At 38.2% G+C, this 15,743-nt stretch overlaps 1 protein-coding gene across 6 annotated transcripts in view; it reads right to left on the bottom strand.

Moving 5' to 3' along the window:
• The window catches only part of LOC150102804 (uncharacterized), a 271,397-nt gene that overhangs the window by 239,544 nt on the left and 16,110 nt on the right, over positions 1 to 15,743 (bottom strand). For all 6 annotated transcript variants that reach the window (XM_090399129.1, XM_090399128.1, XM_090399130.1 and 3 more), the window contains exon 2: positions 13,629 to 13,705. In XM_090399129.1, coding sequence (XP_090255255.1) covers positions 13,629 to 13,705 — 77 coding nt within the window. The remainder of the gene's footprint in view (positions 1 to 13,628; positions 13,706 to 15,743) is intronic.

Below are 15,743 nucleotides of genomic sequence, written 5' to 3'. Positions count from 1 at the left end.
GGGGGACATTCGTGAATAGGGAGGAGACATCAAAACTGACCATTATATCATTATGTTGGAGTGTAAATTTTCTATACTGGCTTTGAAGTGGGCTGAGTTTTTTTATGTGTGATGGTGTAATGCCGGTATAGTGTGAGAGCACTTTGGCTAAATGCTTGGCTAGTTTGTAAGTGGGGGAATCAATGCCATCCACTATGGGACGTAATGGCACATTTTCTTTGTGTATTTTTGGGAGCCCATATATGCGGGGGGGGGGGGGTCTAGAGTTATAGAGTTTTAGTCTGTTGGTAATCTCCACAGGCCAAGAAGTGACCTTCTTAAGGAGCCTATGGAGTTTGCAAATTTGTGAGTTGGTGGGATTGTAATCAATGGGGAGGTAAGTGGAACGATCTGATAATAAAGCCTTGAGCTTTATTATCAGATCGTTAAGGGGAACGACACAGTGGCGTTCCCCTTATCCGCTTTGGTGATCACTATTTTTTTTGTTTCTCTTCAATTCTTGTAGTGCCTTGTATTCACTAATGGATATGTTGGATTTTGGAGGTTTTGCTTTCTTGAGAACACAAGCTACATCCAATCTAATATCGTTGGCGATGTGGTTTGGAAGTTGGCGAATCCCGCGTTCAATTTGGATCATTAATTCCTCAGCCGGTAATTTCTTAGGAGCAATGGCGAAGTTGTGACCACGTGACAAAGCGTGGAGTGCTTCTGGCTTTAAGGTAGCTGACGAAAGGTTAACAACAATGTTGGTTTGTAGTTTAGGTTTGGACGCAGAGTTCTTTATTAATTTATCAAACTTGTTGATATGTCGGCTCCGTACTCGTTCAAATTCTTTTTTAGCTGCCGTACACGAGACGTCATGTAGGACCGACCAAAGCTCGTGATTCAGCGTAAGTGAAAGCTCATTTTCTAGCGTTGAAATATCTCTGTTTATGTCGGCTAGGGAACCGCGTGTAGCGGTAATTTGCTCCCGAAGTGCCTGGCTAGCGCGGTTGTAAATACGGAGAGCTTTCTGTGAGATGAAGCGGTGTTTAAATTTAACACAGTTCGGGATGACTTGATTATCCTGGCAGCGTTTTAGGAATGCCAGACGGTTAAGTTGTCTGGATAATTTCAGCTTCAGTTTGCCGTAATGGCGGGCCTTGCGTGCGAAGAGATCTCCGTGGATGATCATTATTCTTGTTGAGAGGCTTATACGCTGGTTAAACATGATAACTAATATTTAAGGAATTGACAGCATATACTAGAAATATAGATTAAATAAACTTTAATATATACTTTCCGATATTTCGGCGAACGTCACATTGCCATCTTCTTGGGAACTTACTACAAAGACGCGTGCACACAAGTACTAATAACAGCAAATGAGACTGAAGCTAGGAAGCTAGCGTTTTCCTAAAGTCCTGATGGTGCCCCCTGGCAGGCTATATTGGTAGTTCTTGGCCTTTGGGCTGAAGTTCTTCTGATAAAAGTTTCCCAAATTTGGGGCAGTCTCATGCATCCAAATTTGTTGAGGTTTGGCATGTTCCTAAGGGCCGAGGATGATTCCATGAATAGTCTTTCATACGTGAACTTGCTGCGGTGTATTACTGTGGCTTTCTTCCAACTTATTCTGTGGCGAGTATCCAGAGCGTGGTCTGCAAGCCCAGAGTGGCTGTACTGGTGAAATCAGATGTAATCCTTGTGTTCTGAAATTCTGATATTTGCTGTCCTGCTGTTTGGCCAAATTTTGGCTAAATTTCCTCCCGATATCTCAGCCCTATTTCAGTTTACAATGAACTCAGGCTATTTCATTTGGCAGGAAAAATTCTACAAACAGATAGAGGGGACAGCCATGGGTTCACCACTTTCCCCACCCTTGGCCAACTTCTTCATGGAGACGTTTGAAGAGAAAGCCTTAAACTCAGCCCCACAAAAACCTACCATATGGCTTCGCTACGTTGATGATGTTTTCGCCATTTGGCCACATGGCCCGGATTCACTCCTCTCCTTCCTAACACACCCAAACAACCAACACCCTAGAATCAAATTCACCCTGGAAAAAGAGGAAAACAATAACCTCCCCTTCCTAGACACACTAGTCACCCGCCAACCTGATAGAACCTTGGTTTTCTCAGTCTATAGAAAACCCACCCATACAGGCAGATACATTCACCAACAATCCCCACCCCCCCTCACAACAATATGGAGTTATTAAAACATTATTCAACAGGGCAAAAATAATCTGTTCTAATGATCAAGCCCTAACCACTGAACTAAATCACATCCGTGACACTTTCTCAGCCAACGGCTACCCCCTCCAAAAAATACTTAACCCAGTTATCCACAACCCACCACCCCCTCCTCCCCTTCAAAATAAAGATTACTCTAAATCCATCACCATTCCCTACATCTGAGGCACCTCGGAAAAAATCAAAAAATCTTAAAAAAACATGACTTGACCACTTGTTACAGACCACATAGAAAACTGGCATCCCTTATCCGCTCCACCAAAGACCAACCACTTCCCCTAGACCTACCTGGTGTATACCAGGTCCCTTACAGCTGTAAACTGTCCTACTTTGGCAAAACAGGCAGGACAGCAAATATCAGAATCTCAGAACACAAGGATTACATCCGATTTCACCAGTACAGCCACTCTGGGCTTGCAGACCACGCTCTGGATACTCGCCACAGAATAAGATGGAAGAAAGCCACAGTAATACACCACAGCAAGTTCAAGCATGAAAGACTATTCATTGAATCATCCTCGGCCCTTAGGAACATGCCAAACCTCAACAAATTTGGATGCATGAGACTGCCCCAAATTTGGGAAACTTTTATCAGAAGAACTTCAGCCCAAAGGCCAAGAACTACCAATATAGCCCGCCAGGGGGCACCATCAGGACTTTAGGAAAACGCTAGCTTCCTAGCTTCAGTCTCGTTTGCTGTTATTAGTACTTGTGTGCACGTGTCTTTGTAGTAAGTTCCCAAGAAGATGGCAACGTGACGTTCGCCGAAATATTGGAAAGTATATATTAAAGTTTATTTAATCTATATTTCTAGTATATGCTGTCAATTCCTTAAATATTAGTTATCTTGAAAATGCTCTGAATGAAACAAAAATGAATCATGTGAACATCTTTTATGTACTCTAAATCCTGCATTTTATTAAATATCCATTTAGCCAGAAGGCAAAGATTATGTCCCTGCAAACAGTCCAAATGAAATCAAAATTCAAATAGCTCAAATTTTTCTAAGGATTCCAGTTACAAAATTTAAGTAAATTCCATCGGGCCAGAGTCATTCGCATTTGTGTGTGGAGAGACAAATCTTATAGGTGTTATGAATTGTGTGAAATGCAAATTAAGACACCCATACAAGGTTCTTCAAGGAATTCGATGAAAGGAATCTTTATTATTTTGTTTTTAATGTATCCAACCACAAAACGATCCATGAAACAGTTCTGACCACTATATACTTAACAAGAATATAAATAGCTTGAAATTACAGAACATGAAAAATATTTGTTATTATCTGTGTACTTAGAAACATATACATAGCCATACATCACACAACAAGCAGATTAGTGGTCTAACACTAGGCAAAAAAAAACCTGTCTACTGCCTAAAAGTTAGATTGATATATGCAGTTACCTCATCTCTGGTTTCAACGTATACCTCTGAAATGACCATACTACTTGAACTATTCAATGAAAGTAAACAATCAAGCAGACAAAATTCCAAAATTTCAGATTGAAAATAAAAACCACACCACCTAATAAGTTGGCAGCCCATGACTGTCACATATACATGTTCGCCTGCATAAAGGAAAGAAGAAATGCACATTAACAAAATATCCACAGAATGCTCATATTAAGAAATTGGTGAAAAGTAAATCCTAGAGCAAGAGAAATCCCAAATTTTGAAGAAAAGGAAAAATGACTACAATTTAAAATAATCTTCATTAAGGATAAGAGGAAAACTGTTTTTTTTTTTTATGAGAATAGAACTGTTTGGCAGTTTAAAACTAACAATGCCTGGAAATCATTATTAAATGCAGTTTTGTTCATTTGTGTAGCATAAGATTTATCAAAGATTACATGCTATTATCTAAGCTGCCCAGATTAGCAGTGGTTATGTTAAAAAATAAAATATAATAATAATAAAAGTTTAAAAAAATTTAAATAATATAAACAGACTAGTACTGTAGTATCCCAGCATTTTAAGCACAAAACTAAGGGTCAAAGCTATATAACTTAGAGGAGACCCCCACACAGCCTTCAAAGAAATGCGGAGAACCGACCAGAGATTCTGACCTAATGTCCAATCCTCACCTTCTCGTGGTGCACCTTGTTGGTATCTACCTGGTTACTGAACGAACGAGGATGGACTGGCAATTTGGGATTTAGCCGACCAAATTGTATTCTTACTGGCTTAAACCAAAATTTCAAATGATGGTACAACATGACAGAATTTCATGCCAGCTGGGGCACTACCCGGTTAAACAAGGGCCCCAGTTGTTTCCATCATGGAACGATGGCAAACAGCAAAAAGTCAGCTACTGGAACAAAACCCTAAAGCTTAATCCAACTGAACATTACCAGAGTTCAAGATCGGTACTATCAATGTAAGAAGCTTGAATGGCAAAGAAATAGAGCTAGTTGAGGAATTGGATAAGTACCAGATCGTCATAATAGGAGTGACTGAAACAAAAAAGACAAAAACTAGTGAGATCTTTCTGAGCAATAAATACAAAATGTTATATTCAGGCAATGACAATCAATGAAAAGTAGTAGCAGCCATAGTATTCAACACTAAATACAAGGCTAATCTTCTTGAATGTGAGCAAATATGAGAATGGGGAACTGAACAATGAGACTTATTTGTACCTATGGTCCCACAGAAGGTTCTACTAAGGTAGAAGTGGAAGAATTTTTTGAGATTTTAGAGAAAGCAACTGACACAATGAAAAAGGAAAAGTTGGCCCTTGTTGGGGATCTAAATAGCAGAGCAAGACTTTTTTTTTTTTTTTTTTTTATGTTGAGCCCATACACAGGAGGTTGGCTAGTCAACCTATAGTACATTAGTACTATGTATGGGTGGTGGGTTGGGAAAGGAGGAATTTGTTTGCATTTGATTTGAATGACTTTAAATTGTATTCCTTGGGAAACACAGCAGGTGGGAGACTGTTCCACAGTGCAGCAGTTGGAGGGATGAAGGAAGAGGAAAAGAAACTTGTTCTGTTTGTTTCTAGGTGAGCTGTGAAGGGATGTTGTGCAGCAGCTGTACTGTTCCAATGAGTTTAGCACTGAGAAGAAATTAATGATGATATTTCCAATGAGCATTTCCCAGTGAAATATTTGTAGAATATACATACTGCAGAGACCATACGTCTGTGTGAAAGAGGGGGGAGGGAGTTGGTAAGGGATGGATCATTGATAAGTCTATCTCCTCTGTACTGAGTCGAGCATTTTGAGAGAGCTTTTTGTGGCCCCACCCCATATGTGAGAGCAGTATTAATAGTTGGGCAGATTTGTGACTTGTATAATGTTAATAACTGTTCGGGGGTTAAGTAACATCTTGAGTGAAAGAGAAATCCTAGTTTTTTTGAGGCTGAAGATGCAATGTTTGAGATATGTTTGTGCAGGAGAGGTTTGATATGAGGGTGATTCCAAGGAGTGAGATCTCAAACTGTCTGGAGATTTGGGTAGCATTAAGAAGGATATTGGGAAAAAATAGTCTTTTTTATGGGAAATAGTACAGAACTGGGTTTTATTGGCATTGAAATTTATGAGGTTATCTGAACCCCATTGGAGAATGGCTTGGAGATCGGAGTTGAGGGTCGCGGTGGTTGATGTTCTGTAGGTTGAGGTGAGTTGTGTAGGGTAAGGCTTATCAAATGCAAGAGAAGAGTGTAGTGTGCTGTTGTCTGCAAAACTGTGTATTGGGTTGGAGGTCATTGATATATAGCAGGAAGAGGGTTGGTGAGAGGACAGAACCTTGTGGGACCCCAGCATTAATTGAGTGGCAAGAGGATAGGGAGCCATCTGCCATCACACAGAGTGTGCGTCCAGACAGAAAACTGGTGATCCACCTACAGAAGCCCTGGGTCAGACCGAATGATGGTAGTTTGCCTAGTAGGCCTTTGTGCCAGACTCAGTCAAAGGCTTTGAAGATATCTCGTGCAACCACTTGAGATTTGCCAAGCCTATCCATAGCCTTCATCCAGAAATGGGTGACATATGTGAGTAGATCTCCTGTTGATCGGCAGTGGTGGAATCCATATTGGCTGTCATTTATTTGGTGAGTGTCTTCAAGATAGTGTAAGAGTTGGGAATTGATGATTTTTTCCATTACCTTTGACAGGGCTGAGGTAAGCGAGATAGGACGGTAATTGGATGGCAGTTCTGGAACGCAAACTTTCAGAACAATTGGGGGAATGCCATTGGGGCCAGAAGACTTTTTTGTGTCTAATTTGGACAGTATTTTTCTGATCTCATCCTGGCAAAAGGATATGGGGGGCATTGTATCTTGGGTGTCTGAAATGGTTGGGGGACATTTACCATTGTCAGTAATGCATGCATTTGAAGCAAAGTATGGGGCCAGAAGATTGGCTTTTTCTGTGGGTGATGATGCAGTAGAGCCATTGGAGTGTGATAGGGGTGGGAATAGTGTTGGGCAGAAATTATGGCCAATTGATTTGCCAAGAGACCAAAAGACTCGGCTGCCGTTTGGACAGGCTGCTAGTTTCCTGCTTTTTGCTCTTTCGAACTCTGTTTTGGAAGTGCTGATTGTTTTTTTTTTGCATTTATTACAGGCTTCGGTGTAAGCTTTGAAGGAGGATGGGGTTCTTGATTTCAGCCAGTTGTGGTATGTCTGGTGTTTCATCTCTACAGCCTTGGCATATCTTTTGGAGAACCAGGGTTTCGTTAGGGAATGGCAGTTCAGGGTGCTATGTGGAATGTATGCATTCATGCCGGTGAAGATTACTTTGGTAATAAGCTTGGTGCATATGTTTGGGTTGGAAGACCCGAAGCAATAGTCCAATGGGAATGCAGCATAAAAGATGCAGAGGCTGTCCCGCTTGGCGCTGTTATAGTGCCAAATTTCTCTTCTGTGGGAGTGTCTGTGTAAACATTGCATGGGAGAGGAGCACTAGGTTGTGATCAGAATTGCATAGGGGGTTCACTACTTTCACTGTGCATTTGGAGGGGTCATTGGTGAGGAAGAGACCTAGGGTGTTTGGGGAGTGGTTTGGGTTATCTGGAATTCTGGTTGGCATCTGGACAAGTTGTGTAAGGCGGTCGCTAGTGATGGCAAATGTTTCAGCATCTCTGCCTGCAAGATCTGTACAGCTGGAGGAGAAAAGCAAGCTAGTGTTGTGGACGTTAAAATCTCCTAGGAGGATGATTTTGCTGTTGGGAAAGTGGGATTGGAGAAAGTCCATTTTTAGGGAGAGGAAATTAAAGAGCTCAGTGTGGTTGGTTGTGTTGGGGAAGCTATAGAGACAGCAGATGAATTGGACTGAGTGGGAAAGGGATATTTTCAACCAAAGGAGGTCAAAGTTGGGCTCTCTGGCAAGTTTTGTCAGAGCGGATGTATGTGCGAACACCACCCTTGGGATGAAAGTTGTTGAATAGAGTAGTTTGGAAGGTTGAGATAAGTGGTATTGCGGAGAGGTGAGATTTGTGTTTCTGCCAGGAAGAGTAGGTGGGGTTTGGTAGACTGTAGGTGGTAGTGGACATTCAGGTTGAAGTTTAGGCCATGGATGTTGGTGAAGTGGATGCATAGGGTTTTTTGTGTGTCGTATGTTGGACTGCATGGGTCTTGCACATTTCCTATGCGGTGCCTGTATGCTGGTCTCCTTGGTGGATGCTAGTGGTTTTTTCACCAGTTTATCTTGTCTATAGTCGATGGTCCAGTTGTCACCATTTTGACATTTTTCTCAGAGTTATCTTTGAAGCTGGCATCTTTGTTCCCTTTGTGCAAATGATAGGTCTGGTTGTGCATGTATGAGCGATGGGGGCAGGTGTCTTTGAACTTGTTGATCGCTGTTATTATTTTTGATGAGGTTGTCGGCGTGTCGCAAGTCACTTTTACTAGGTGCAGGAAGTTCGTACAGTCCTTCATTTTATTTATAGGCCCAAAACGGTAGCACCTGATGATATTCTTAGGATCGATGTCGCATTCTTCAGTGAGTTGTTGATGTCCTCTTGTAATGATTTCCCGTCAGGAAATTCAAAATGATGCCGTTGAATTTTTTTTGTTTGGCCTCCATCAAGTCGTTTACCATTGCTACAATTAGATCGCGAAGTTCTTCCACTGGCAGAGTGGATCTTGCATTGCGCTGGTTTTCAATTTGTTCTAGCTTAGTTTCGACTGCCCGTATTTTGGTGGTAAAAGTTTCATTTAAAGCATTGATGTGCTGTTCGAGGTTTTCGACACATTTACCTATGTTTAGTAGTTGTTTTACTGAAGGGAGGCACAACGAACAGAAGAATGGCTGATTAAGTTCGATAAGTAGCTTTTGCACAGCTTTGTCAATTTTTGCACAGGAAGCATGCGACCATTGGCAACAGAACTCGCAGAATATGCCCTTTTTTTTTTTCTGTCTGTGACACCAGTTTTGCTGCACCATGTAGTAGGTATGTCAGTGGCTGTCGAAGGCACTGAGCTGGCGAGACATGTGGTGCTCGTTCGCAGTTGGCTTTTGATACCGCCATCTTTGACGCATACGGTAGGCATCGTGTGCGCTTACACATGGCTGATTAAAAATTGCAAGAATAGTTGGATTAATACACTATAGGTACTTAAGAGTTTGTACTGAAGCATTCCGCTGTTCAGTAACCACTGTTGGATTTCTGTTTGATGGTCAATTTCGATGGATAACGGTAAATTGGAGACTCGCAATAATGGTAAATTGGAGAGCACAAATTTGAAATAGCCTATTCACCGATGCCACCTGGCGGACTGATTGTCAGACATACAAAAATATTTTGGGGAAATTTGAAGAAAAGAGCAAAGCTAATAATAATGGCAAATACCTGTTGGATTTCTGCTAAGGACATGGACTGGTTAATACTAACACAATGTTCCAACATAAAAATGTGCACAAATTCACATGGAGAGAAGAGGCAAGGAATAAGAAAAGTCTCATTGTTGATGTTTTCCCACTGGTGCAGGACACCAGAGTATACAGAGGATTTGAAATTGGAAGTGATCACCATTTAGTTTCGAGTAGGTTAAAATTGAATTTCATATTGAAAAGAAGAACATGTAAGAAAGTTTTAAAGAGAATAAAAGTTGAGCAATTCACAGATGTGAACTGTAGACTAAAATATTATTCATGAAAAAATGAAAGAGTTTGAGAACAGGAACCAAACCTTGGAGATTCAGTGGCAAGCCCTGAAGAAAACGCTGATTCAGCCAGAGGCATGTGGTGAGGTTGTCTGCAAGGATAGAAAAATCAGAATGGTGGACACGGGAAATTAAAGAGGCAGTGAAGGAAAAAAAGAAAGCATATCAAAAGTCCCTGGAAAATAAGTCAGCTTGTGCTCTTACAGAATACAGAGACAAATGTAAGACAGCTAAACACTGTGTAAAACTGGCTAAACAAAAGTCATGGGAGGACTTTTGCAAGAACATAGAAAATAAATATCAAGAAGGTGAAAAGATATTCTGGAGGTTGTTGAAGAAGATCAGAAATGGAGGAAAGAGTCCTGTGATAGGAATTAGAGATGATAAAGGGGACATTGAAAATTGGAGAAAGAGATATCCTTAATGTATGGAGTAATTACTTCGAAAAATTGCTAAATGAAACAATCAATGTTTTTTTAACAGTGACAGTGGTTAAAAATCAGTCAGTGGTTAAAAGTCAGGTATGCTTATCCATACTTGAAGTAGAAAAAGCCATCAAAAGCCTGAAATGTGGAAAGGCAGCAGGAGTACATGATATTCGACCAGAAATGCTCAAGTACGGAGGTATAAAAGTTGTACAGTGGTTGCACTGCATAGTTCAGAATGCCTGGACAAAGGGGAGAATTCCAGATGACTGGAGTAGAGCTCTCATAGTATCCATATATAAAAAGGGAAATAAAACTGAATGTGAGAATTACAGAGGCATTTCATTACTGAGTGTTCCTGATAATAATGGTTGAGAAGAGTTGTAGAAGAGAAGCTTTTTGTGAAGAACAAGCTGGATTCAAGCCAAATAGAGGCTGTCAGGATCAGATTTTCACTTTAAGACAGATAGTTGAGAAATCTTGGGAATATAACAAAGATCTGTATTTAAGTCTTTATTTGAGTTATAAGTCAGCAGTTAGAATTGAAGGAAATACAGGAAGATGGTTTAATGTAAAATCTGATGTCAGGCAAGGATGTACATTATCTCCTCTCTTATTCATTATCTATATTGATCACATTATGAAGGAAAGTGGTATTAAACATGATATCAGAATTGGAGATGTTAATGTCAGCTCTGTGCTTTATGTTATATTATAATTCTAAATAAATATATATTATACTTCTAAATAAATCCGCTACAAGTTTGCAAGATTCCTTGATTAAATTGAATAGCTGTTGTAATAGATATGGTATGAAGGTCAGCAATAAAAAGACAAAGACAATGAAAATAGGCAGAATCATTGAAAATGTCAACTGTGTTGTGAATGGAGAACCTGTGTAACAAGTAAAACATTTCAGCTACTTAGGCACGATTTTTACTGAAGATGATAAATTAAATATAGAAATAGACAACAGAATCAGCAAAGTTGGTATGGTTGGAAGTCAATTGAATAAATTCATATGGAATAAGAGAGAAATTAGCCAAAACACTAAATTAGCTGTATACAAGACAGTGTTTAAACCAATTTTAACTTACAGATCTGAGAGCTGGGTTAGAAGTAATACACTTGACCAAAGACTAGAGACAGCAGATATGAGAGTCCTGAGAAAGATTAGGGGAATGAACAGATGGAATCAATGGCAATATCATATTAAAAATGAGGATATTAGGAAAGAAATTGATATAGTCAGCATTCAGGAATGCATTAACAGAGCTAATCTCAGGTGGTATGGTCACTTAAGTAGAATGGGAGAGGAATGATTAGCAAAACAAACCAGAGGAAGACCAAGATATAGGTGGATTGATACGGTACAAAATACCTTAGACGATAAAAATATAAGATCTGATAATGTTGGAGTCTTGGAAAGTAACAGAGTGATTTGGAGGAAAATTGTAGACAGGAAGTTAGTAATGATGTAAATTTTTCATGTAGCACTATCATATCCTATACACCCCTTGAGGGCACATGTCAGGAATTTGATGATGATGATATATATAAATTCTAATGGGTATTTCAAGTATAATTTATACAAGCATATTGAAAAAGAAGAACAAACATACTATAAGAAAAAGAAACCTAAGGAGGAACAAATTTTACTTTAAGAAAATTAGGATTTTCTTTAAGAAAAAACAAGGATCTGTATTTTTAGCTTTATAGATAAAGATAAGGCATGTGATAAGATGCAAAGAGAAAAGCTGTTTAAAACAATACACTTATATTGTGTGAATAAGACCCGACATAAAGAACAAAATAATTTACAAAATGTGGGTTAGAAATAAAATGGCTCAACAAGACTTGAACACAATTCAAAGATTTTGAAGAAAATCATGGAAAGTGAACAAATAGCATAATCATATTAAAAATTAAGATATTAAAAAGTAACTTGGGATTATCAATAATAATCTAACATTAGGTAATAGGATCACTTAAATGGATGAAAGAGAAAATGTTATCAAACTAGATGGCAGGGAAAAGACAGATTAAGACCAAATTCTAAGTAGAATAATGTAATTACACCAGAGATGAAAAATTGCAAAATATGACAATAATGGAGACCTGACAATGTAAACATAATTTTTTACTAATTTTATTTTTTTTACTTATTTTGTATTTTATCATGGAAGGGAATGGTATACTGATAGCAGGAAATGATGTTTCTGTAATGCATTCAGAGGAAATGTTTAGGTTAGAAGAATGAGAGCCATTGCAACATGGAAATAAATATTAGAAATACTGTAACAAGGTAATTTCACCTGATTTATGCTGGATAGCAAAAAGGTGTGTGTGTCACAAATGATCCAGAGGAGGGAAAAAAAAAAAAAAAAAAAAAAAATTTAACACTAGATTGTAATCAGAATTTCAAAGAGGACAAACATGCACAATATAAGGAAAACAATGACTGTTTACAAAGAGATCAAGTGTGTTTCAGGATTAATAATAATTCTGGTAGGTAGTTTGCAAAATCATGACTGTTTATATCAATTGCATATACTATCACATTCTACAAAAATTTTGCAACCTTTCCAAACACACTAATCCAGGAATGCAGTTCGGAAAAGAGAAAGAAAAAAAAATTGCCAAGGATTTTAACCTAACCCTCAGCATTAAAAAAAAAGCAGTAAATTAAGAATGTAACTTCTGTTTTAATTTAACACTAAGCAAAAAAAGGCAAGTGATAAATTTCAATAAGCTTCAATTTATTCTACTGTGCTCATTTTTCAGGAAATCACAATTACACTAACATATTGATAACATATTGAACTCATCTCAGTGCTAAATATGCCTACAGTATGCCATTTGCATGATCTCTATATATGGTCTCTGTCAAGAGATTCCAGAAGATTAACAGCTTTGAAAAAGTTTCATGCTGCTTTTTCAACATAATTTAAAAGGTCAAGAAATGTCCTGAAGTAAATCAGAACACAGTGATATACACACGTGTCACCAATCCTTGATATGCAAATTCAAATGGTTTATTTACAGGACACTGATACACCTACATAAATGAGTCTACTGTATTATTAGCTTCTTATTAATAGTACAGTAGACTACATTTTCTTCCAAATTAAACTTTTGTCAGGACTTAACATTGCGAGATCTAACCAACCATATCAATACACCTCGATTCTGGTTTTCCTCTGTATCTTTTCCCCATCCTGATTTTAAGCTTTTCTCAACTACTTGATTAGCCTCTCTACCAGCCATGGTGGGTGAAATAGTGAGACCAAATTGCACTTCTTATCCATGTTATTCAATAGGTGTTACAGAATCGTATCCATTTTTTGCTGGATGTCTATAGACATCATGGCCGGTTGGAGTGTTAAATGATCATACCACCTTACATTTATGCTATTCACATGTTACTGACATTAATGTCCAGTTTTTTCTCATGCAACAATATATCTGCACACTCACCCAATTTTTCTCAGAACACTCATGTTTCCAGTTTCTGATCATCTGTTTTTATGTTAAAATTACTTTGAACAAAAATCATCCCGTACAGTGCAAGCTTGTTCTTTTGGCTAACTGCACTCTAATTCAACATCTGCTGGCATATTGGCTAAGGAAACGGTATATCCACTCTCCAACCCAGAAAAAAAAATGAAAGGCTGAAAGCCTAAAGGCACATCAATGCCATCAATGTGTAGGAATGCAGTCAAGAAAGAAGGAACATTTTATGAATATAGCTGGAGAAATGTGCCATACATGCTTTAAAAACACACTTGCAAAATTTGTAGTTAAATAAAATTAATCATACAGAATAAATATTATACATCTAAATTAAGGATAACTAAATTCATACGTTTCATGAGTCCCATAAAAGAAAACAGGATATTTCTTCACATTTCCCTTTGCTTCTGGTAAAGGTTCTTCTTCAATCTGAAATTATAAGTATTCGATATTACAAATATTACATTAATCAAAACTTCAAATAATAAAAAATGGTATTTGTTAAAAATCAAAATATTTTTTTAGTAGTTCAGGAAACAAATAGCTATTTAGAATCACCTATGTTTAAAGAGTATTAAACACCAAAACAATAAGATATTTAATTATTATTATTATTGTATGGGCACCTCCATGGAGTCCAAAGACCCATCACAGGAGACTTATTTATTAGACTTATATATCATACAATTTATTATACCTCTCCTTGAATCCATTAAAAAATCATCACAACTGACTCTGGCAACTCATTCCACTCATTCACAACTCTCCAAGCACAAAATCTAGTCATCACATCTTTATTCAACATCCAGGGATGACTCCTTGTTCTGGCCCCTCCAGTCAAGTGTTGAAACATTTCCCCTGCATCAATCCTATAAAACACTAGCAGCAACTTAAATGTTTCCATCATATCCACTCATTTTCTCCTATCAACTGACTTCTGCAATCCACACACCCTCAATCGATCTTCATAGAGAACATTCTACATTACTCACGATCTTGGTCACTTGCATCTGAATCTTCCCCACCACTTCCTCATACCCCAAAAAAAAAACCCAGGAGGCCAGAAGAGCATAGTAATCCAGATGTGGATGTATCAATGTTATGAAGAGGAATAGCAACTTCCTTATCTCAACACTTGTTAATGTGTTCTTCAATAGCCAAGTAATCTTATTAGCAACCTTAGTAATATGTCTTCTAAACTAACCCTGTCTACCACAACCCCTAAATCTCTAGCTTTACCTATTTCTTGGAATACAGTGCCATTAATGTGATACACAGCTTGTAATTTGTTTATCCCAAAATGCATAACTTGACATTTCTTCACATTGAACTGACACCCACTATCATTTCCCCATACTGACAGCCCCTATTTAAATCATCCTGCAAGCTTTCCACATTGCCTTGATTACATATTATTCTACCTAATTTCATACCATCAGCAAACAACTGAATATTTCCTTTCAGGTTATTTCCTATATAATTTATGTACAAATTAAACAACAACAACATATCTGTCCAGCAGCCACCCTATTATCCACTTAACCAGTGTTATCATCTTCATTTGTTCTAATTTGCATAACAGAATTCCATGTGGTATGCTGTCAAATGCCTTTGCAAAATCCATCAGAATCAAATGTAGCTTGGGAATGACCACCCCTTCACAAAGCCATGTTGCCCCAACATACAGTATCATATTTTTATTCATTTCTTGAATTCTCTTTTTTTTTTGACTAATTTGACCTGAGATATTGATTGGTCTATAATTTGCTATTGCAGTCTTAGAACCTCCCTTATGCAAGGGAATTATTTTGCACTTTTTTCACTCCCTTGGAATTCTACCAGAGCTGAGACTTAAAAAGCCTAGTCAGAGTCATTGCCTTGCGAGAATGTGCAAAGGAATTTGCACATCCTCCAAAACCTGAGATGAAATCCCATCTAATCCCACGGATTTACAATGAGATTCTGCAATATCCTAAGCATCTCCAATTCATCTACCTCTGTTCCCACATTGTGTGTCATATATGTTAAAACTGTAACCTCCCATTAGGATGATATACTCTTGCAAAGTGGTCACTCAAGTAATTCAACTATTTTATCTGTTTCTGTAACCTCATGACCATCATCACTCATTAAGGTTAACCTTCCATAGTCATTCTTCCCTCTTGCTTGCCATATAACAAAAGAACGCTTTGGGATTTCCTTTCACCTGCTCAGCTAGAGTTTTCTCATAATCTGAGTTTGCTTAACTTGCCATGCTGGTCACCTTTCTTGCCTGAGCCTTGTGCTGTTCATGAGTTATCTCGTCACCTTTCTCTTTACATACTCTCCACAGCATTTTCTTCTTCTGCAGCTTGTGCTTAATGATATTATTCATTCAACTCCTAACCTGATTAACCCTGTTTACCTTAGGTATACAATTTAATATTGCTTCCTCTAGATGACCCTTAACTATCTCCCATGTACTATT

This window comes from Typopeltis vanoorti, chromosome 10 (genome assembly GCF_054136105.1).
Source record: "Typopeltis vanoorti isolate ZY-2024b chromosome 10, IOZ_Tvanoo_1.0, whole genome shotgun sequence".
Lineage (NCBI taxonomy): Eukaryota > Metazoa > Arthropoda > Arachnida > Uropygi > Thelyphonidae > Typopeltis > Typopeltis vanoorti.
Note: the sequence above shows the minus strand (reverse complement) of the source record. Positions and strands in the feature narration are given on the sequence as shown.